This window comes from Carassius carassius, chromosome 50 (genome assembly GCF_963082965.1).
Source record: "Carassius carassius chromosome 50, fCarCar2.1, whole genome shotgun sequence".
Taxonomy (NCBI): domain Eukaryota; kingdom Metazoa; phylum Chordata; class Actinopteri; order Cypriniformes; family Cyprinidae; genus Carassius; species Carassius carassius.
The window spans coordinates 19,003,884-19,028,570 of NC_081804.1; the positions used below are offsets into that span (position 1 = coordinate 19,003,884).

The following is a 24,687-nucleotide window of genomic DNA, read 5'->3' on the forward strand; positions in this document are numbered from 1 at the left end:
GCTGAATTACACTTTTGCACCATCACTCTCAAAGATCTGTTGAACTTCTGTCTTCACATTCTCCTGTAAAATCTCTTGATACACTGATTCTGAAGCAGCGAAGCAACATTAAACCACGATGCTCCTTCCACCATGCTTCACAGTGGGGACCAGCTTCTGTTGTTGGAATGCAGTGCTCTTTTTTGTCTCAACTGTCCATAGAACATTTTTCCAGGTGGTCTTTACCAAACATATGAGACATCCGTATTTATTTTTGGAAGCAGTTCTTTCACAAACACCATTTTTGGTCAGTGTTTTTTATGACAGTGGACACATGAACAAACAATTCCATAGTTTTCTGGAGGTCTTTTGCTATTGTTGGTTTCTTAGAGTGATCTTTGCGGGAGAGAAAATTAACAATACTGAATGTTGTACATTTGTAGACAGGGTCTATGACTCATGATACCAAGGACTTTAACAATGCTATCATTGCCTTTTTCAGCTTTGAGCATTTCAGTAAAGCGTATTTAAGCTTTTCACATCAAGACATGGGTCACACTAGCCAATCCGTCTTGAGGAGAAAGAAGATTTGTCCTTAACAGACTTCAATAAGCTTCACTTACAATGTCCAGCCTGCCTTGTCAGCGATCACTTAATGACTTCGGTAATATTCTGAAAAGTACAACTGTGTGTGTGTTATTAGTTATTAGTTGTAGTCACATCGTGTTATTAGTCTTGTGTTATTCTTGTGTAAATAGCTGTTCCTTGCTGGGGGGAAAATAAAAACTTTGAACAACTTAGGGTGGTTTTCCACCGCAGGCTGATCTCCACAATTAGCCTTCTTCTGCCTGACCTAGCGTTCCACTTGATCCTAGCAGAAGTGTAAAAGAAGAGCCTGAGTCAACAAACCTGGCAGCTCCAATGTTTGGCTTTAATTCAGTGTGATGGTTTACGACTCTGAAATCTGATAGATCAGTGTAGTGAAGTGTGCGGTGTCATCCAGGAAGTCTAACTCATATCTCTCCTGAATCTCATAACTTCACTTTCTAACCATTCTGGTGTTATTTAGCAGAATATTATATGTATAATAATAAATAATAGAGTTTGTTTTAGAAGGTATATAAGATGTTAGGGTAAGAGATCTTTATAGCTGATGGAAAATCCTGAAAAATATGTCACATACTGTTCTCTAGTGTTAAAATAGTCTTATCCATTATATACATATATATATATATACGCTATGAGCACACACTCATAGAACAAAAATAAAAAAAAACTATCCCAGGAATTTATTTACACCGCATAGAATATAGATGTGTTTGTGTGTGTATGGGTGTGTGTGTGTGTGTGTGTGTGTGTATGCGTGTGTGTGTGTGTGTGTGTGTGTGTATGCGTGAGTGTGTGTGTGTGTGTGTGTGTGTGTGTGTGTGTGTGTGTGTGAGTGTGTGTGTGTGTATGCGTGTGTGTGTGTGTGTGTGTATGCGTGAGTGTGTGTGTGTGTGTGTGTGTGTGAGTGTGTGTGTGTGTATGCGTGTGTGTGTGTGTGTGTGTGTATGCGTGAGTGTGTGTGTGTGTGTGTGTGTGTGTGTGTGTGTGTGTGTGTGTGTGTGTGTGTGTGTGTGTGTGTGTGTGTGGGTGGGTGGGTGGGTGTTTAAACAGGGCAAAAAGTGCCTATATTTAAAGAAACATCCACAAATGTTTTGGAAAGTTGGACTCAATTTGTCTTTATTAAATATAAGGATACAGTGGAATTCAGTTAATTGCTAATTCAGTAAATTAAACATCATGGTTGATCTACATTATTGTTCAAAATATACAATCAATTTTGAAATTTCATAAATTTAAATACAACAGTTTTTGGTACCACTGTCACAAAAGAATATAAATAAGAAGAAGAAGTATTGAATTTGTTGCTAGACTTTGATAATCTCAGCTAATCTTTTGCTGACTTGTTAGTGGTCTGTAAATATCACATGTCATCTGATTATCAGCTCAGTCATAAAACATAATTAATTCAAGACTTAAATCTTTCATTTTTAGACACAATTCTTAAAAATTCTAAAATTGTATAACCAAATATTTGTACAATAAAGGGTTTGAACAATCAAGGTCATTGATTAAAAAAGTAAAAATATGTGAAATTTCTTATTAAAAGCCTTTGATAAAGTTTTCCAAAACAGTTCAGGTCAAGTTTTGAAATAATTTTGATCACTTGTTCAAAATAATGTAATTCTGTTGCAACATGATGAAAAGAGATTTCAGACATGACTGTAGAAAAACAAGAATAAGGTACATAATTATTTATATATCTGAACTGGACATCTGTAGAGTAGAACACAACTGAATTTGGGTCATGTGACAATCATCCAAAGCACGTGATTAAATTAACAGCAGCCACCTCAGCCAGCCTGAGCTAAGATTCAGTTAAATCTACTTACATTTACTTTTTACATAAAAGACCTTCAGAGTTCATGCACTAAATGTTGACAAAATTATGCCCCCCTCCCAGAACTCTATGGTCATAGCTGAATTGTTGATTCTTCTCATCAGTGTATAAATCTATATACAATCATCCATATGACAACATAGTGTAGTGTTGCTTCATGCTGAAAGATGCATACAAATATACAAAAAGGATAGATTATAGCAGTTATTGCAAACCAATAAATAGCATTGTGTAAATTCACAAAATAATGTCCAAGGTATAAAATAACTAGGCCTATTTTAAATATTTAAGCATTTTTTAAATTCACAAACTTCAGATTCTCTTTTAATTAGAACCTCCTGCAAAGTAATTCTCGCAATTAATATATTTTATTTATTTAATCTCATATAGTAGGAAGAAATCGACAATATAAACGTATCACAATATTAAAGATATTTACAACAAGCCTACAGCACAAGAGTATCTAAATGGTGAATAAATCAAAAACATTTGCCAAACTATTATGAAGTACATGTGAAATATTATAGGAAAAATATAGGTGGAACCTTTTTTGTCTAAGAAGGTAGTTGTTATTGCAAAAAGACAAAAGGACACACAAAAACAGCATTTAACTCCAGATGTTACTGTAGAGGATGTGATGAGTGTTGGTTGAAGTTTCATCAGGCGAGAACACTGCTAAGGAAAAGGCAATCAGTCTGACTAGTTATAATAAAATATAAAGTCATAGCAATATTATTTGTTATAATGTACAGTCCAAAAATAAATAAATGACTATGACATTTTACAATTTAGTCAAGTCATTAGAAAGCACAAAATTTATGATTTGTTTTTACAAAAGATAACAATAAAGAACATCATAAAGTCCAAAACATGAATTACTTAGTTTAACGGTACCTTTTCTCCACAATGAATTTCAGATTGCCAGCAACAAATCAATGTTTTTTATTAGCATCATTCCTAGAAAGTAAAGAAGAAAAAGAAGTTGCATGATCTTGGGAAGCAATGGCATGGTGAATGAGACCAAAAGTCATGACTGAATGAACAGTGCGCTATATTAAAATATATTTATTATAGAATGTATTGATGAATAGATTAATTGATTAGTTAGAAGGTTCTTTTCTTCCACTGAAAAATATAAGATGCTCTCATAATGTGGTCATCAGGTATTTCTATGCCAGCACGAGCACTGGTGTCAGTACAGCCAAGAGAGATGTACTAAATATAGAAGCCAAAGGGCAAAGGTTGTGCTTAATGTTTAATGCTTGTGGTGTGTAGCATTGTGAAATTAAATCCAGAACAGCAGAGAAAACAGGTGATGTCAACAACCTGTTGATGAGTGATGATTAGAAATAAGGATCGTACTACTTCTACTGTCATTTGGTAGGCACACAATCATGTCTAAGTGAACATGCTCTGATGGGCCGTGTCTTCTGCACCTGTCACATCCCACCGCTAATGTTTCATTAAAATCATCACTTGATGATGAATTGCTAATGATTTCACTTGCTGGCCTACCCCATGTCTGTAAAGCAAAGGAGTGAGACTCTCTTTGATTTGGACTGCTGACCCTGTTTTTATACAAAAGTGTTAAACTAAATTTACTGCATAAAGCATGTGTTCTATTTAAACTATTATGTAATTCAAGACAGAAGTTAAAAATAAATAAATAAATAAAAATAAAATGTCTAGCAATACATTCCCAGATCGTGCATTGATACTTACAAAATACAAAACTATACATTTTGATATTATATTCAGACATTTGGAACATGCATAAAATTATAAAACAAAATGATTTTTTTATTTGTTTATTCGTGTACAATTAAAATTTATGTCACAAAATTTACACTAAAAATTAAAAAGTTTGCCATTAAAAAGTTTGGAAACATATTTCTTCAAACAAGTTTTTGATGCTTTGGGTCCTTATTTTGTGACCATGATAAATCGATGTTTGGAAAGTAGTATTGTACCTGATGTGTTAAAACATGCCACAGTTTATCCCTTGCTTAAGAGGCCGAACTTAGATCCTTCTGTTTTAGCCAACTATAGACACATTTCAAATTTGTCTTTTATTTCAAAGATCTTAGAAAAAGTAGTTCTGCAACAACTACAAAGCTTTCTGGATGAAAATAAGATCCCTGAAGTTTTTCAATCAGGTTTCAGAAAACTTCTGAAGGTTTTAAATGATATTTGATTAATTGGTGACTCTGGGGATCATGCTGTGCTAGTGCTCCTAGACTTGAGTGCTGCTTTTGACACTGTGGACCATGCCATCCTGCTAGCTCGTTTGGACACTGTGTAGGCATAAAAGGAAGTGCTCTTGAATGGTTTAACTCTTATCTTTCAAATCGAAGTTTCAGAGTTAACATTGGTGAACACTTTTCTAAGGTAGCTACTTTGTCGTGTGGTGTTCCCCAGGGCTTTATTTTAGGTCCTATTTTTTTCACTGTATATGCTCCCTTTGGGTTCTATTTTTAGAAAGCATGGTCTGTCATTTCATTGCTATGCAGACGATGCTCAAATCTATTTGCCCTTAAAACAGAGTTCAAATGGTTTGGAAGCATTTATGTCTTGCCTGTCTGATGTGAAAGCCTGGTTGTCTTTAAATGTTTTACATTTTAATGAGAGTAAAACTGAAATAATTGTGTTTGGTCCATCAAATTCTTTTTCTGTGCCTTAAGTAACCCTAGGCGATAAACATTTATCTGTGAAGCCTTGGGTAATAATCTGGGTGTTATCTTTGATGATGGTCTAAGGTTTGACAAACAGATAAATTCAGTGGTTAAATCCTGTTTCTTTCAGCTTCGACTACTAGCAAAAGTTAAACCCATTTTATCTACTAGAAATTTCGAAAAAATAAGTCATGCTTTTAATACATCTAGATTGGACTACTGCAATTCGCTGTATCTAGGGATTAGTCAGTCAGCCCTATCACGCTTGTAGATAGTTCAAAATGCAGCTGCTAGGCTTTTAGCACGCTCCAAAAAAAGGGAGCATATTACACCGGTTTTACGCTCTCTACACTGGCTACCTGAGCGCTATCGAGTTCATTTTAAAATTCTACTTTTAGTGTTTAAATCATTAAATGGTCTTGCCCCTACTTATCTTTCTGAATTATTGGCTGAACACCGACCCCTCTTGTCTCTCCGGTCGTCCAACCAGAAATTATTATGTATCCCCAAGTCGAGGCTGAAATGTAGGGGTGACCGCGCTTTCTCGGTAGCTGCCCCTAGATTGTGGAATGCATTACCCCTTTGTATTAGATCTGCACCTTCACTATCTGTTTTTAAATCTATGTTGAAAACGTACCTTTTTGATTTAGCGTTTTAAAACTGAGAATTTTCTACTGTATTGTTTTATAGTATTATTATGTATTGTATTATTGAAATGTTTTTATTGTTGTTGTTCAGCACATTGGTCAACCAGTGGTTGTGTTTAATAGTGCTATATAAATAAAATTGACATTGACATTGACATTGACAGTAAGAATTTTAATGTTTTTAAAGATGTTTCTTCTGCTCACCAAGACTGCATTTATTTGATCAAAAATACAGTAAAAACAGTTCCCTTTTTAGACGAATTGGGATATCACTTCAATAGATCAATCTATTTTGAGTGTAAACTAAATGAGCCAATGCACATTGGCATGCAATTATTGCATCCAGCTGCAGCTGATCACAGTATAGAAGGCAGCAGTTGCAATGCATACCAGCGGGAAGAAGACCATCTCTGAGCCAGGCTCCATTTCCTCCAGGGGGGCGGAGCTCAGTTGCCTCTGCTGCGATATAGTGCTTGTCCTGGCGGCTGCCAGGTGGGGGCTATTTCCAGCAGTAGCACGAGTGGTTTGACAATTACAGAGGTGGCAAACCCCTCAGGGAACCAACCCTCGGGGGCCCACCACTACTCTAGCACCTCCGATACCAGCCAACATAACGTGCTGGGCCCTCTTCAAAGAGCGTACCAGCGGTATCCTGCGGGGCTCCTCCCGATGACTGGATGTCTATCGCTGCATTGGAGAGTGAGCTCTCTGAGGAAGATTCTCAGAGACCTGCGTACCACTACTGACCTTACACTACGAGCTACGAAGGTCACTGCACGGTCTCTGGGCTGTGCGATGTCCACTATGGTGGTCCAGGAGTGCCAAAGGTGGCTGAGTCTGGTTGATATGAGGGATACCGACAAAGTTCAGTTTCTTAATGCCCCTGTGTCCCAGAGCTACCGCTTCAGCTACGCGGTCGAGAGCCTGTCCCAGCAGCTCTTGGCTACACAGAAGAAGACTGAGGTGGTTTGTCACACCTGTCCTTGGCGGGAAGCTGCTGCTTTCGCCCATCTTCTGGCCACAGCATCCCAGCCTGCTCATCACCGAGGGCAGCCCCCTGCTTCCGCCCCCACGCCGCATCCGCAGTATCCTTCAGCAAGCAGCGCCTTGGAGCTGGGCATAGGCAGGACGCCCCAACCATCCTTGCCCCCATCAAACCTGAGTGGAAGTGCGAGTGGACCCGGGACAGGCTGCTCTTTGGGGGATGGTGAAGGAACCTCTTCCTCTCCTTGAGGAGGGCTAGGTGGAGAATCTGGAAAATCTCGACTTGAGAGTGGTTTCTCTATCTCTTGTTCCTAGGAGAGCGCAACACAGGACCTCACTCATCCTCCTCCTTCGCCAGCTGTGGAGCAGGTATTGCTTGTGGCGCCGTATTGGCCCACTCGGACCTGGTTCCCCAAACTATTGCTCCTCGCGATAGCCCCTACCTGGAGGATTCGGGTACCCTATTTCCAGACCTCTGGAAACCTCATGTCTGGCCCCTGGATGGGACGTGGAGATTCTAGGTGACCTACCCCAAGAGGTAGTGGACACCTCACTACGGCGAGAGCACTGTCTACGAGACATGCTTACGCCTTGAAGTGGGACCTGTTCATTGAGTGGTGTTCTTCTCATCGAGAAACCCCAGAAATGCCCGATCAGGGTCACGCTTTCTTTTTTGCAGCAAGGGCTGGAGCGAAGCCCCCTCAGGGATCAGGTGGTGAACCTGCAAGCACTGCCCCTGGAGAAGGCAGACCCAGCCCTGGCTTTGCTCTGCCCCGTCCTAGCCCTTAGATGCTACGTAGACTAGACACAAAGCTTTAGGATCTCAGACCAGCTGTTTGTCTGTTACAAAGGCCGGCAGAAAGCGAAGGTTGTCTCTAAGCAGAGGATGGCCCACTGGATTGTGAATGCCATCACCCTGGCTTATCAGGCACTAGGTGTGCCCTGCCCATTTAGGTTGCAAGCTCACTCAACTATAAGAGTTGCATCCTCCGCTTTGATAGGGATCCCAATTTGTGAGGTCGAGAGTGACCCAGTGAAAGGGAACTTCTCGGTTACGTATGGTAACCCTCGTTCCCTGAAGGAGGGAATGGAGATATCCCGTCCTGTCGCCACAGCTGCTGTAACACCGCTGAGAGGCTTGGTCAATGGATATTACAAAGCAATATCCCAATTTGTCAGTCACCGATGTGACATTTCTGTTCCCTCCCTCAAGGAACAAGGGTTACCATACGTAATCGAGATTGTTTAATATTATTACAACTAAAAATAGCTGTTTCCTTTGTGAATATATGGTCAAATGGAATTTATTCTTGTGATGAACTGCTGAATTTTCAGCATCATTACACCAGTCTTCAGTGTCACATGATCCTTCAGAAATCATTATATGTTATCAACTGCTTAAAAACAATTTTGTAACCTGTGATAATTTTTTTAGGATTCTTTGATAAATAAAAAAAGAACAGCATTCATTCAAAATAGAAATCTTTTGTAACAATATACACTACAATTCCCACGTTTGGGGTCAATACATTATTAATATTTTTCAGCAAGGATGTGTTAAATTAATATAAAATTTACAGTAAAGATTCATATGGTTACAAATTATTTATATGGTTACTAACACATTTCTATTTTGAATAAATGCTGTTATTTTTATCTTTTTATTCATCAAAGAATCCTGAAAAAAGTATCACAGGTTCCAAAAAAATATGAAGCAGCACAACTGTTTCCAACATTGATAATAAATCAGCATATTAGAATGATTTCTGAAGGATCGTGTGACACTGAAGGCTGGAGTAATGATGCTAAAGATTCAGCACTGCATCACAGGAATAAATTAAACTTTAAAGTATATTAAAATAGTAAATAAAAAATTGTAATAATATTTTGTGCCATTGTGGGTTTTTTTTTATCAAATAAATGCAGTGTTGATGAGCATAAGAGACTTTAAAAAAAACACACATTAAAAACCTTACTGATCCCAAACTATTGAAGGGTAGTGTATGACATATTCACGTATACTTTTATCTGATCAGTGTACCTCTTTGACATCAGCAGCTCTCTCCATCTCTTCCCTGCAGCGCAGTAACTCCAGCTCCAGCTCGGCTCGCTCCTTTTGACTGCTCTCATACACTTCCCGCAGATTTTGTAGTTCATTCTTCAGTACATCACACTAGCCGACATAAATAAGCAAAATTCATGTTTCTATGAAAACTTTAATATGTGAATAATGGATGTCTGGGTGGTTTACCTCTCTCTGCACGTGTGTGGCCTTCTCTTCTGTCTGCTTGAGCTGATCTCTCAGTGAGAGGATCTCTGAGAAACCTCCTGTCCAGCTGGTGGGGGTCACAGGTTTGCCATCAAACGATATGTTCTTCTGGATCCCAGCGTCCACCAGTCTGCAGCTGGAGCTCATATAAGAGCTTTCCGTTTCTGTCTCTGTGCCACACTGTGTGTGTTTTGCCTCTTCTGTCTCATCCTGTTCTTCTTTAAGAGTGACGCAAGAGCTGCCTGAACTGTAACATTACAGCCAAAATAAGATGTAAAAATTCAGGACTGAAACATGAAAATGACCTCATGAAATCCAGTTTCTAAATGTTCTGGCTTTTAGTTCAGATCTTTTAGCTTTTAGGTTGATTACATGATATTGTGCAACTAATGTAGACATTTTTTTAGCAGATAAAGATATTTAAATATTCAGTGTTACTCTTCTGGAAAAAAAATAATAATAAGATGACATTATTAACAGGTTTTATAGAAATTTTTGTCCAACAAAATGCTTAATGGACAGTGAAATTCATTGGTTTTGCCAGTCAATGATGTATACTTACCTATTTGCAATTTATTTTATTTATTTATTTAAAGTCCTTCTAGTTTCGATAGGAAATATGTTGATACAGCAAATATATATATAAATTATAAATATATTCCTGTGATGCAGTGCTGAATTCAGGCGACATCAAACATTTTTTGATTATTTTCATTCAGTTTAAGAACACAGTATCTTAGTTTGTCATGCATCGAGGTGTTTATTTTCTGAATGACTTGAAATGTATGCTAGTGTTTGATCCTTAGCTGTTTAGTGTATGACATCCAGTTTTTCCTCTTTAACAAAGTCAGCAAATATATGATGACTAGTGTTTTCAAATCTGTAGTGGTTTGTGTACTTAATTGGATTGTACTTAATTTTTATATTTTGGAATGGCCATATTTGTAAAAAAAAAAATATATGAAGAATGGCCAAAATGTAAAATAGTTTAACATGATGTTTTTTTAAATGTTTTTTTTTTTTTTTTACAAATTTCAAATGTCATAAAATGCCAAAACTGAAGACAATCAAGTATCAAGAGGTGTAGTTGCTCACCTCCTCTTCTGCAGCATCTGTAGTCTGTGATTCAGTCTTGTGTTTTCATCTTGCAGTGCATGACATTGTTCCTTCAGACTGTTACATTCATCCATCAGCAGGCCCACATCACCTAATTAAGCAACGCAAGAAAATAGAAAATGATATGAACATGAATAATAGCTATATTAAAGTGTATCTTTGTACAAGAGACTTCTGATCAAAGCAATCTACAATAAATTATACATATTCTGAAATAAAATTAAAAAACCTTCCCTATGCATAGCCATCTCTCAAGATTTTTATTGCATGCAATGTATTGTACTCTTTCCTCACCCATTTCATTGACTGGAACAATCATTATAACCAGTGGGAGGCATGCAGTCATCCAAGCTCCCAAAGGTTTACTGCATCTTTGCATAACATTAGTAATTACCCACACCATCAGCTATTCTGCAGGAGCTCTTCCCCGCTGGCCACCGTGTGCTGCAAACGTTTCCGAATTGCTTCAGGGTTCCACTCTTTATTAAAACTAGTGTGATTTACGGTCATCACTGCAGGACGCTAACCAGCTTTACAAATTGAGTGAATCCATCATGCACTGATTTTAAAATGATGTCATCATAGACATTAGTGGATGTTTCAGACATAGTCTAAAAAAACATCAACATATTTGACAGCACATAAACATTAATTTATTATGTTTTTATTTTCTTTTTTTCAGCTGAAATCTGCAATGCACACGTGTAGCCTATTTTTGGACTGGATTCAATACTGTGCTGTGAATGTTCTGTACAATGTTATAGATTTTGGAGGTCAAACTGCATTGAAAATGACTTATCTTCATAAACGCAGTACCCTATGGTGCCCGGGAGAAGACATGGTCGGTTCACTTAGTTTTGTCGTAGCCACGACATATTACCTCGACAGGAACATCAAATTATGTCGTGGCCACAAGATCACTTTGTCGAGGTAACAACATCCTTATGTCGTGGTCTCTAGATGGTATGTTGAGGGAATGACATGTTTTTCTTGTGGCCACGAGTTTAATGTGTAAACAAGCGTGCGTGACCATAATTATTCTAGAAAATATTTCATTATTAAATTGTTATATTAACCATATGCCTTGGCTACTGGACTTTATTAAGTGTGATAGTCAGCATTCAAATGAAGTTTATCATGAATAAATGTTACATAAAGTGCATAATATAAAATAGGACTACAAGAAACATTTTTATCTATCCTACAGTCTTGTAAGTCCTTTAACAGATCGTCTTTTCCCCGTAAAATGTGTATTTTATTATTACTATTTGTTTTTATAAATATTAGACTATTATTATTGGTTATATTTTGTATTCATTTATATTCTTTTTTTGTTTGTTTGTTTGTTTCATTTCAATCTCTTTACTTAACATTCAGAATAGTTTTGTAAATAATAGCCTACTGTAAATGCTCGACGTGCAAATCAAGCTTTGATTTTTCTGACTGGAATTTTTGCTGGAATGCATTTGAAATTTAACATATCTTTACTTTTATTTCGGCTAATTGATAGACCATAATTATAAATAAAATAGTGTTTCATTGAGAAATGAATCATTCACATAGTTTCATCTGTAAAAGAAAACACAATAGGCTCATTTATCATCACATCACGTCAAAACTTTATTGGCATGATTGTCAGATAAATGATAAATGAGCCGGTTGTGTTTTCATTTACAAATGAAACTACGTGAATGATTAATTCCTTAACGAAACACTATTAATTAGCCAAAATAAAATTAAATATATATTACATTTCAAATGCATTCCAGCAAACATTCCAGTCGAGCATTTACAGTAGGCTATTATTTACAAAAGTATTCAAAACGTTAAGTAAAGAGATTGAAATGAAGCAAAAAATGTCTGTAAACGAATATAATATATAACCAATAATAATAGTCTTATAATAATAATAATAATAATAATATACAAATATTATGGGAAAAGACAATCCGTTAATGGACTTACAAGACTGAAGGATGCACACAAATTTTTCTTGTAGGCCTATTTTATATCATGCACTTTATGTAACATTTATTTATGATAAACTTCATTTGAATGCTGACTATCACACGTAACAGTGGCGGCTCCAGGATTTTTTTGTTGGGGGGTGCTAAGGAGGGGCTTAAAAAATGAATTAAATTGAGTGAAAGTATTGAACGTCTATAAGCTTCAGCTACCTATATCTAAATAGCATGCAAATTTTTTTCAGCAATTTTTTTTACAGCTTTGAAAAAGGCACATTTTATTTTTTATTTATTTTATTTTTTCTGTGGTATCACACTTTTCATGTGCCACTGTTATTAGTAATATAACTTCTACTTCCAACTACCAAATATGACCCTTACAAATTAATACAATTTAATACATCACTGCATGATGCACTGTGTGGATAATTAAAGCTTAAGCTATTAGCTTAACCCTCACTGAAAAGGAACTTTATATGGGCATATGGTTAATATAATAATTCAATTATAAAATATTTTTTTAAATAAATAAATAATATAATAATTTATTAATTCAAAATAAAATATTAATGATTAATGATTATCTTTGATTAACTCGGGTTGCTATGGTCATGCAGGTTTGTTTACGAATTAAACTCATGGCCACGAGAAAAACATGTCGTTCCTTCAACATAAGAAGTCGTGGCTATGATAAATGGATGTCGTTTCCTCAACATAGCATCTCGAGGCCACATCATGAGGATGTCGTTACCTTGACAAAATGATCTCATGGTCACGACATAATATGATGTTCCCAGGAGTTAATATCTCGAGGTCTCTCCTGGGCACCGTAGTACCCTGACATCTCAGAGCTCTTTTAGCACTGTGTTTCTGTTCTCACCTTCCTTCCTCTGCTGTAGACGGCTCAGGCTCTTCATCTCTATTTCTGCTCGGAGTGTGACGATCTCCAGCTCGTACTCCTGTCCCGTGTTCTCCAGGCGAGAGATTTCGGCCCGTAAGCGGCAGAGCTCCTCCTGCAGACTGGCGATGTCGTTCTCTCTTTCGGCCGCGGCGTCCTCCGCCGCCTGCTGCTGTAGCAGCACCTCCTCCTGAGCCACCCGCAGCTCCTCCTGCGCCTCCAGGAGCTCGCTCTCCTTCTCCTCCTCCAGACTGTCCATCTCCTCCTGAACAGAGCGAAGTTGTGCTACAGGGGCCGGGAGATCATAAAAAAAAAAGAAAATCATGACTTTTTGTATGACAAGTGTGGAAAGTTCACTTCCTTCCCAGCAAGAAAAGTTTACTCCTCACAAATAAACAGCATATGCTTTGTTACAGTATTTTGTCATCTAATACAAGGAAAAGCTTATAATTAATCTTATAATATCATCTTGGGTTTGTGTATTCAGCATATTTGTTACCTTGCAGACTCTGGATCTGTCTTGTGAAGGCCTCCGCCTGATGAGCACTAGCTAAACGTTCCTCCTCAAGAAGACCTGGACAGAGATATAAACAAACTTAAATTTATTTTTGCCCTAACCATGAAAATTAGTACAAATTAAGCTAAATCAGGATCCCTCTATACATGTTTTTAAATGAAGTGATACATTGACATACAGTGAAAATACTGCAGTCTTGAAACACTACTTAGCTAACTCAATAGCTAGTAATCACTTTGTTATCTACAGAGCGCAGATTGGTTTCTTTTCACATCAGCAGCCAACAAGCTTGCTGCTCAACATTCAAATACATGGCTATTGTTTGCTGTAGCTGTTCAATTCAGGAACCCTCCACCTCCCCAGCTCCACCTGTATAGATCTGCTATGGTCTAATGTCATGTATGTTAAATGTGCTCTCAGCAGCATGTCTTTGGATGTATTGGCAGTAGCAAGTCTCAGTACTTGCTCTATAGCAGATCTATTCTGCCAAGACAAACACATTAACACTACCATGTATATTACCATGCTTAACTCTCAGAGAGTTTCCTTGACAGAAATATCTTTAAATTAACTGATGCAACAAACCTTGCAAACATTGACAAGTTTTACATCACAAAATTATATATTGCTTGAGTTTAAAAAAAAATCAATGAATTGTGTCACTCTAAAGAGTAAATTTTAATGTCACTTTGTTTGAAAATGTATGTCCTAATGTATCTATATTGTTTGCAAATCCGAAATCCATTTTAAGAAATATCTTCTAAATTCTTCTACATATTTTACTTAACACAAAGCATAATTATCTTTAAAAAGAGAGAGAGAGAGAGAGAGAGAGAGAGAGAGAGAGAGAGAGAGAGAAATAGCATAAATAGAATCTCCATAACATTTATATCCCACCTACAACCCAAAAAGCTGGGATGGGCTCCAGTATCCCTGAAACCCTACAGAGGACTAGCAGTTTGGAAAATTTATAGGAAAAGTATAGGATAGGGAAATGTTTAAGACAGAATCAATTCTCACAGTAAAATTATTTACATTAGTAACTGAAGGTGAGACTGTTTCCCCTCTAAATGTCAACTGATTTTGTACACCCCTGCCCCCATTTCAAGCATTGTTTCAGAGAGCCCATCGGGTCCCAATTTCTGGGACTTTATCTGTGTTTCAGAACTGATAATTCAGTCATGTATGAACAACTAAAAACTTGCCCACTTAGGCTGGTGAGACTGATATTATTGTATGTCTGCGATCATACATAGGAGCAGCAAAGCACCTCACTGGACAATATCCAGGAATGATCTGTTAAGTTAAAAGCATCTGCTGCCCCAGAGCTGGTAAGGACAGCTGTCTGGAACCTTCCCTCAGCGTGCAGCTGTCCTTTCACATGCCTGTCAGGTTACACACAAACAGCTCTCAGTCACAGCACAGCGAGATCATTACAGAGTCCCAGGAGTCTGTCTGCTATTCAGCAGGTGACTCATTAAAGAGCTGTAAATGCTATATATATATAAACTATTTTACTGGGCCTGTCATTGAGTAAAACAGCTCATGGAGCTAAATTCAAGGACAGACCACATTCAACTATATCTCTGACAAATAACTTTCAGTAAAGAAGCATCTTTCTTCATGACACTGTGTAACAGGATTACTGTACGTGTTAGTCATTAGCAGTCACTATTATCTAATGCAAATTTCAGTTAAATTACTAGATGGATAAACATGGATATTAATACAAAGATTCAGCTCCTCCAGTTATTTTAACACCACTGCCATCTTACAATGGTTTTAGATCATATAATATTATAATTATAATATAATGTATATCAGGAACTAAATAAACATGTATTTTACAATATATAGTTATTTATTCATAAGTTACTGGTTTGACATTGTACCATTAATTGTACTACAGTATAAAAACACTTAGTAAATTCCATAACTCAAAACTTCCCAGTGTAAAAACAACATTGAAACCAAGGCAAAAAACAACTCATATTCTGTATTTCTGCAACTTTTTTTTTCATATGATAAGATTGAGGGCGCCATGTCAACACATAAAAAATAGTAACATTATAGGTGCACCTCAGGGAAAATAAAACACAAAAAAGGTATGACATGACCTCTGTAACTGTTGGATCATTGCTGTGAAAATGCTATGTTTTTCAGGGAGTCTCACCCTGCAGCTCCAGAAAGCTCTCCTCGTGTTTCTGAGCTGTGTCTCGAGCTTCTTCCAGCTCAAGCAGGAGCTGCAACACCTGAGCCCTTAGCTCCTCCAGCTCCTGCTCCTCAGACAGCTCCTCCTTCACAGTGGTCTTCTCATCCTTCACCTCCTTCTCCTCATCGGCATCATTCAGGACGCTGCGCTCTTTTTCGGTGCTCATGATGCTTTCCTGATGTCAGATCACTCTGTCAACTAAGCAGTAGAAAATAGAAACAACGTTTAATTAGAATGATCAGCTAAACTAATAAATATTCAACACATCTGTCATAACTTTCTACATGTTTTTTACAAATTTTCAAACTGGAAATTAATTCAAGGAATTATTTTGGGGTTGTTTGAGTTCCCCAGGGCTATGTTCTCTCCCTACTGCTATTCTCCCTGTACACCACGACTGCACATTTAAAGTGAAGTGACATTCAGCCAAGTATGGTGACCCATACTCAGAATTTGTGCTCTGCATTTAACCCATCCAAAGTGCACACACACAGAGCAGTGAACACACACACACACACTGTGAGCACACACCCGGAGCAGTGGGCAGCCATTTATGCTGCGGCGCCCGGGGAGCAGTTGGGGGTTCGATGCCTTGCTCAAGGGCACCTAAGTCATGGTATTGAAGGTGGAGAGAGAACTGTACTCCCCCCACCCACAATTCCTGCCAGCCCGGGACTCGAACTCACAACCTTTCGATTGTGAATCCGACTCTCTAACCATTAGGCCACGACTTCCCCTACGACTTCCCCCTTTAAAGACCCCTCTGTCAAATTCCTGAAGTTTGCAGATGACACTACAGTCATCGGTCTCAACCAGGACAGCGATGAGTCTGCTTAGAGAGAAGAGGTTGAGCAGCTGGCTGTCTGGTGCAGTCACAACAACCTGAAGCAGAACACGCTCAAAACTGTAGAGATCATTGTAGACTTTAGGGGAACCCCCCGCCACACACACACACACACACACACACACTCCCCTCTCTCTCCATCATAAACAGCTGCAGTGGAGCCATTCAGGTTCCTGGGCACCACCATCTCTCAGGACCTGAAGTGGGACAATCACATCAACTCTACTGTGAAAAGGGCCCAGCAGAGGTTGTTCTTCCTTCGTCAACTGAAAAAGTTCAGCCTTCCACAGGTACATATGACACAGATTTACTCAGCTGTTATTGAGTCGATCTAGTGCACTCTAACTGCATGGTTTGGTTCAGCAAATCAGATAAAAGGAAACTGCAACGGACTGTTAGGACAGCTGAAAGGATAACTGGTGTGCGCCTGCCCAACTTTCAATACTTGTTCAACTCCAGAGTGAGGAATCAGGCAGATAACATCATAGACCCTTCTCACTCCAGCCACAAGAGAGAGAGGCAATAATTAGATATCATGTAAATACATACATATTTGTTTATAGAGCTGTTAATATAGTACAGAATGCACAAATCTGTTCATAAATATTCTGTCCCAGATGTATACCACATCGTTATTACTATTATTATTTTACTTAGTTTTATTTAAATGTTCTTCTATTCTCCTGTTATATATGTATGTATTCTTATTCTGATTCTGATCATGAGCCTACTCTGATTAATAGCTCCATCTTGTGGAGGAGAGGATCATGCAAAACACCAATGAATTCTCGGAACGTTTGCTTCCCTTTCGAACACCCTCTCCTGTTGCGTCAATGATAATAATGGGGAATCGCCTGTTTAATCTGATCCAGCCTGATCCTTGGCTGTTGTAAATGTTGTGCTGCTTAATTGACTTCAGACTGGCACAGTGAGTGTGCTGCTTGCCTGGGTCACACCACGCTATGGCTGTGCTCACTGAGACAGACTGCCCTCACTGTGAGAGTATTAGTCTCGCCCTGCTTAGCTCGTGAATCACCTTTTTCAATTAAAGGTGGCCCCACCCCTCCTGCGCTCCAACCCACGCCCCCCCCCCGGCCAGCTGCCTTTTAAGAAGAAATTGTAGAGTCACGGGGCTGAGCAACCAGGCTTGAGTGACCTCACGCCAGCACAGGACATGTGTACTTCACTCTCCCCACAGCACTTTGATCCGCTGGTGTTTTTTACACGTGGAAATCAGTACCCCTCATCTACTTTTGCAGCCCTTTTATCCTTTTATTTGCTCCTTTTATGGGCACAGTGCAACCTCCTTTCACTTAGCACAGTTTATGTGGAAAGAAAACTGAACCAAGGAGCTGACATGCTGTCCAGGGCCAATGTAGTACCACAAGAATGGAGACTACATCCCTAAATGGTTTAGATTTGGTCTGGCTTCAGGAGGACAGAGGTGGACCTCTTTGCCTCAGAAGACAACCTAATTTATTTCTAAGAGCAATGAGATGCTCTGGCCCATGAAAGACCTAGTGCTAGCTTCCCCCTGATTGCCATCATTAGACGAGTCAGGGAAGTCATCTGCTCAGTCCTCCTGGTGGCCCCACTCTGGAGGAATCAGACATGGTTCCCCGAGTTGATTCAGCTGCTTTCAGCAGCACCCTGGCCAAAAACATTGAGGACAGAGCTCTCACAAATGTGAGATATGATTTTGGCATTCCTGGCCTGAGCTGTGGAGCTTTCATGTTTGGCCCCTTGACAGTCTTTACAGCTGCCCATAATTGTGACTAATAACATTTTGGAGGCTAGAGATGCCTTTACATCCTTAAATGGTCTGCCTTTTCTGACACAGAATGAGAACCTGTCTTCTGAGGATGTGTCATCCATGTTTACTATACTTCAAGTACTGCTGGATAAGGGATGCCCCCCTACTATACTCAAAGGGTAGTGCCAGCCATTGCAGGCTCGGACTGAGCCTGGTTTTTCCCAAGGTTTTTTCTCCATTCTGTCACAGATGGAGTCTTGGTTCTTTGCCGCTGTCGCCTCTGGCTTGCTTAGTTGGGGACATTTAATATCCAGCGATATTGTCGACTTGAATGCACGGATACTATTTAAACTGGACTGAGCTGGATAATTACATCATTTAATTCAACTGCCTTTAACTGAAAATTTAGTGTTACTATTGTCTTTTTGCATTATTGACACAATTTTTCTATTTAATACTGTTAAGTGCTTTGACACTTTGATCTGTATTGTTAAAAGCACTATATAAATAAAGGTGACTTGTCTTGAAAGGTGACTTAAAAAAATCTCCTATCTAAAAGTCATTCCTATTATCGTTAGAACAAAATACACCAGTTTATGAATGGATTCCAACGCATGTTTGGAGTTTTTATAGTTCTGAATTATGCCTAACCCTGTAATTAATTCTGTATTTTGTGACATTTAAATGAATTAAAGTCATTAACAGAATTAAAACCTTTAAATTATTAAATAGCACTTTCTGCTCACTTCGTTTCAGCATACTGAGCTGGGATGGGTTTAATAAGGATCACATTCAATCAAGCATCTCTATAGTTCTGACGTCAGCGTGGGAATATTCTCATCCATAAAGGGATTCATCTGTTTCTGGGATGAGGATGTTATCATTAAAGTTTGATAGAGTTGGGTTGTGACTAGGAAATGCAGTGATACATGAAAGAAAGCGCATGTTAGCTCTAAAGAGCGACTTTTCTATGATACACAGTGTGCCAGCATTTTTCTTTTCTCAATTTTCTTTAAACTCTGTTAAACCCATCACAGTATTCTATATTTCTAAAATTTAAAAAAAATCCAGGTTAATTTAGTAGTTTTCATCACCAAAAATAAAATTCAATCAATCAAGTTTGATGTGAAAGGGAGGCAAGATCCTAAAAAAATTATTTTCTTTGCCTCTGTGAAATTGTCTTAAATTTATGAGAGAGAAGATCTATCTTTTTATGCTGTGTCAGACCTTAGCATTACTTTAGCAAACAGGTGTGTGTGCGTACATGCCTCGTTATGGTATGGTTTTCTACAAAAGGTAGCTAAATCTGACAAAGTCTCCTCAACTGGAAAATCATAAAGTTTCATGAACTCAAGCAAATGTTTCAATTCTAAAAATGTGAAGAAAAAAAAATGTGCATCTAATGTTTGTTGATGCTTTGTATTTGTGTAGCGGTGTAGGCATCCATGAATAATCCATGCCAATGCTCCTCATGTTCACCGTAACCCACAGCAGCACATCAAAACCCTTTGAGCACCAAAGCAGAGAACAAGAACCAGATGAAAGCAGACACAGCTTTCAGGAAATGATGCACATCTCTTTTTTCCTTAAACCTAAAGGAACCATTTGGCTTGCTTTCAACAAAGAAGCATCTCAAAGAAGAGACACAGCTTAGTGGAAGAATACAGCTGTAGTACAAGATTTCTTGAGAAGAGTGAGGATTGAAGGAGTGAGGGTCACTGGGGAGACTGGAAAAAACTGTAAGTAAGCAGAGGATTATATAGTCTGTGTCATAGTTCTAAAGTATAAACTACGCATTTTGCATGTCTCCTTAATTTTGTTTAAGAAAAGTTACTTTTAAAAATAATCCATTATTGAATTGCACTGCCTAAAAAAGTAAACAATTGCATTGCTTAGTTATTTTTTATGGAAAGTTATATGTTGTTACTTTTGCGCTACTTTTTCCTCATCTTTGCCGGGCTTGCTTGTTTGTTTTTAATGTAAAACAAAGTTCTGTTTTTGGCAAATGTAAAAGCACTTTCACACCAAAACTTTAATGAATAAGCCTGAATCAAATGTAAATGAAAGCCTGTACAATAGGGGGCACAGCTCAAACAAACCTTTCAGCTGTGATGCCATTCTGGATTGCAATATTTATTTATTTATTTTTGTTTATGGTTGAATTGGATCATCAAAGTTTATCAAAAAATACACTGGTTAATAAATAATTAATTTATAGGTAAATACCTGAAAGATGTTAGTGTTAATATTTAATTGTTGCAGGTTTGCGTCATATTCTGAGTTTGCATTTCATTGTATTCACTTCGAGGAATACTGAATCTGTTTTTGTGCAAGTGAGATGATAAATGCATATTTATTCTAGAACTAACATCATGTTCACACAGCGCACACAACGCCTCTGCACTTTTACTCCTGATTTCTCTCAGTGCGTTACACGAGAGCTTCCAGTTAATAAATGGGGAAACAAAATTTGAAAAAGTAACTTGTAAATTAAAATGTAATGCATTACCTTACTAGTTACTTGAAAAAAGTAATCTGATTATGTAACTTATTTTACTTGTAATGCATTACCCCAACACTGCTCCTTAATAATCAATAACCATTAAAATCAGATACTTCTGAGACTTTTACTCAAGTGGTATTGGTATTGGAACTGGTGACTTTTAAGTTGTAACGGAGTCATTTTCGATGTAAGGTATTGCTACTATTATTGAGTATTGGTTTTCATTTACTCTTTACACACCTGGGAACAGATAACAGACAATACAGGGGGCTGAGATGAACCAGTGGTATTCATCAGGCCTGACAACGAGGAAAACATCCTGGACTGGGCATCAGCATTTCCATTTGCTGTCACTGCCCATTTACCCAACAGGTAATGTCTTGGCTCCAGGACAGTCCACTTAATGGCCAATGCATCTTTCTTTTGTTAACTGCATTGCAGCAGGGGACGGTTTATGGTTACTGAAAATCACAGGATGCTGCTCACCTTGTTTTGTCTGTGAAAGGACAGCCCCAAGTCCAGTTTGTGATGTGTCTGTCTGAAGGATGAAAGGTCTGTTGAAATTGCGAGGCATGTAGGCCCGCCTCTGTTTTCGGTGCCTCTTTCAGAATCCCAGTCAAGACCACTCACTCGTCCTGTTACTTCTTTTTCACATGCGTTAGGAAAAAAGCTATTGAGGAGAAGTTAATCAGTTAATCAATGCAATAATCAGTATAATCTGGCCTAACCTTGCCTAGGTAAGCAGCCACATATACGTTTGTTAATGCTGCAACATTCAGTCTTTTGCAGGTGCAAGATGCAAGATAGTGTTCAAAGGGGAGCACTCAGGAGTCATTGAATATCTTGTCTAATTCTTTGTGCACAGGGTATTGTATAGCTTTTGAAATTTTGTTCAACTTCCTAAAGTCATTATAAAACTGTACGGTATGCTCCAGTTTAGTGATCATCACAGTATAGATAGACCAGTGACTCAGAGACTCTTCTATCATCTGAGCTCCAGCATCTTTTAGCTCTAGGTGAGCTATGTATCATGCTGTATGATATTAGTTCTTCTGGGAAGAGGTAGAAATACATCCGGAAAAATGCCCCAGGAGCTCTTTCAACTGTTCATTCTTAGGCAACATAAGCAGATTTCTTAGTAATGGCTCTGCCAGGGTCTCTGCTGCAGGGGTTGCCAGCTGTGGGTTTAGTTACAGCCACTTCTTCATGAGCTTTATATGCTATAGCAGCAACTCTCTTGGTTTTCTCCTGAACAACAGCTCAAATCGTGTAAATTCAGTTCAGGCCAGTGTAATGACCCACACAAAGATCCACAGTATACTTCCAAGTTATTTATTTATTTATTTATTTATTTATTTATTTATTTATTTATTTATTTATTTATTTATTTATTTATTTATTTATTTATTTATTTATTTATTTATTTATTTATTATTATTATAATTATTATTTGTTAAATTTAAATTCTCTGATCCATTTCAATAAATTTGTGGAAATTAACACTTTGCCTGCCTTTTGTTGCATTGTTCGAACAAGATTTAACAACCTGCAGCATCTCTTTACTTGACATATGGCAGCATGAGGTCTAAGCATTTGAATCCTAATGAATTTAACAGTTCTGGTGCTTGTTTCCATTCCTCTTAATGTTTCTGGTTCCTTAATGTCACCATCAAAGGAGTCATGGCATGAGGGATCAACATTTTCTTGATTTTTTGACTTAAGAACCATGCCATGCTGGTTTGGTCTGGCCAGATGAGACTGAGCCTGGATTCTCCCAAGGTTTTTTCTCCATTCTGTCGTTTTTGGCTTTCTAAGTTGGTGAAGCTTGACAGATTGCACAGACACTATTGAAAGAGACATAACTGAATCATCAATGATTACTGTAAAAATGTCTGTTTTTTATTGTCATTTTGCATTATTGACAAACTATTTTTCGGTTTGACACTGTAACAATCAGTTACAGAATCAGTATTGAATAAAATGCTATATAAATAAAGGTGACTTGACTAAGAACTCATTTTACTATAAAAAAAAAAAATAAAACACAACTCATAACTCACAAATTCCACCTCACAGCTGAAAAAGAGAGCAAGTTGCCTAAACAATTAATTTTCTTTCTTTCTCCACAGCTTGACATCCCACTGTGGTAGAGATTTGCATCTGACCGCCTCCACAACAACCTCCACACTAACTTTACCATATCACTTCCATAGCCTGCAGAATGTGAGCATTACATGAGAGAATCAGTCCCTTGTGAGTCTCACCAGCTCATGCTTAAAATAAATTACTGACCCCAAACCGTTGAATTGTAGTGTATAATGTTACAACTCCACATTAGATGTTTGCAAGATTTGTTGTCAAAAATGTTTGTTATATTATGTTTTTTCTTAGTGTGTAAGCAGTTTTAGGTTTCCATACATTTATTTTATGTATAGTGCAATAGTGCAGTTATATGGACTAAGAGTCCCATGACAGAAGGTATGGCCCACATAGAGATCTGATCCCACCATCATTAAAGTCAGTCTGGGATCACAGAAAGAGACAGAAGTAACTGAGACTGCCTATGAACTGGACGGATTGTGGCAACTTATCCAGCTTGGAACAACTCAACAACATCTCCCCCTTTTGTGCTGTTGTACAGAACATCAGACCAGATATAACAGCTGTAGTGTGACTAAGCCATTGATATTCGGTACAATAGCATCACTGAAATATATGCGTCCTTGTGCAAAAGTTCAGGAAAAGCTCATTAGTGCTCAAGGTATCTTTGCTCTTATGCGTTATTGCGGTTCTGTGTTAATGTGTGTGTGTGTGTGTGTGTGGGCTCAGGGCACTACTGCATTAGTGTGGCTGGGTGTTAGTGGGCGAGAGTGTGTGTGGGTGCTGTGAACTGGCAGGTACAACAATGTGCTGTGTGGGCGAAAGAGAGAACACTTTGAAAATGGAGTGAAGGGGTAAAATGAGACAGTGTGGAGGAGGATCAAAGAAGACACATTAATTAACAGAAAATAGAATATATGCAGCAACAGTTTCAAAGCCTCCTAATCACAAATAGGGTTTATTTGTGAAGCCCTCCGTATGTTCACCATAGATTCTGCACTGTTACAAATCAACACATTAATGGTGAACTATGAACATGCCTCATTATCAGTTTAATAGTTTCAGTTCAATACACTTTTTACAATACACATTTCTGACTTTGTCATGTAGTGCTCTTACAATGCTCTTTTTGTTATATTATTCCACTTAATATATTTAGTCTGTTGTGAATACTGATGTCCAAACCTTGCTAGCATCTAATATGAATACATTTTCATTTTGTGTACTTTCATCACACCATCAGAATGACACCTCACTCCTTCGATCTGAGCTCCAGAACCAGACAATTCATTCGGCTGGCAAAAGCTCAACAGTAATGTACACAGATGAGAACTGGTACTAGCAAAACAAACACAAAATATATATTGTTCCCTTGTTTTCCAGTAAAAAAAAATGGTTGCATGTGTTAAGCAAAATTGTTTACTTTCGCTGTGTTTTTGTTAATCACCTTCTACTTAATGTCAGCAGTTACAGCTAATATGGCAAACAGACTTGTTAAGATGCAAGTGGACTCCTTTTAATATATTTGTGTAACTGCTAATGAAAAGAATTTGACTATTGATCAACACAACACAGAATGCAGACTGAAAAAGCCAGTATCCACAAAGCAAAACATTAGCAGCTGCTAAAATATAACCTTAATCAACACAGAGGAAGATATTTTTTACCTGCTGATATGAAGACTGTATGTCCATGATAACCACAGCAGACGAGAGGATGAGAGTGAGGAGAGAAACATTCACTCACTGCTGCTTCGCTCGCTCTCTCTCTCTCTTTCTCTCTC

General features: G+C 38.0%; 1 protein-coding gene across 3 annotated transcripts; it reads right to left on the minus strand.

Annotated features, from left to right (window-relative positions):
• Positions 1-2,263: 2,263 nt before the first annotated feature.
• On the minus strand, positions 2,264-24,687 carry ccdc136a (coiled-coil domain containing 136a). 3 transcript variants are annotated; one of them, XM_059546585.1, is made up of 10 exons: positions 24,572-24,687; positions 21,291-21,448; positions 15,666-15,902; positions 13,475-13,549; positions 12,958-13,260; positions 10,093-10,204; positions 8,980-9,244; positions 8,770-8,901; positions 3,315-3,382; positions 2,264-3,097 (listed from the first exon to the last, which is right to left on the minus strand). In XM_059546585.1, the coding sequence occupies exons 3-9, from the start codon at positions 15,868-15,870 to the stop codon at positions 3,377-3,379; spliced, it is 1,098 nt and encodes a 365-aa protein (XP_059402568.1). In that variant the 5' UTR covers positions 15,871-15,902; positions 21,291-21,448; positions 24,572-24,687; the 3' UTR covers positions 2,264-3,097; positions 3,315-3,376. The 3 variants fall into 3 exon arrangements, with proteins under 3 accessions (XP_059402568.1, XP_059402567.1, XP_059402569.1); XM_059546584.1 differs by having other exon boundaries at positions 21,291-21,445; positions 24,572-24,681; XM_059546586.1 differs by lacking the exon at positions 21,291-21,448 and having other exon boundaries at positions 24,572-24,664.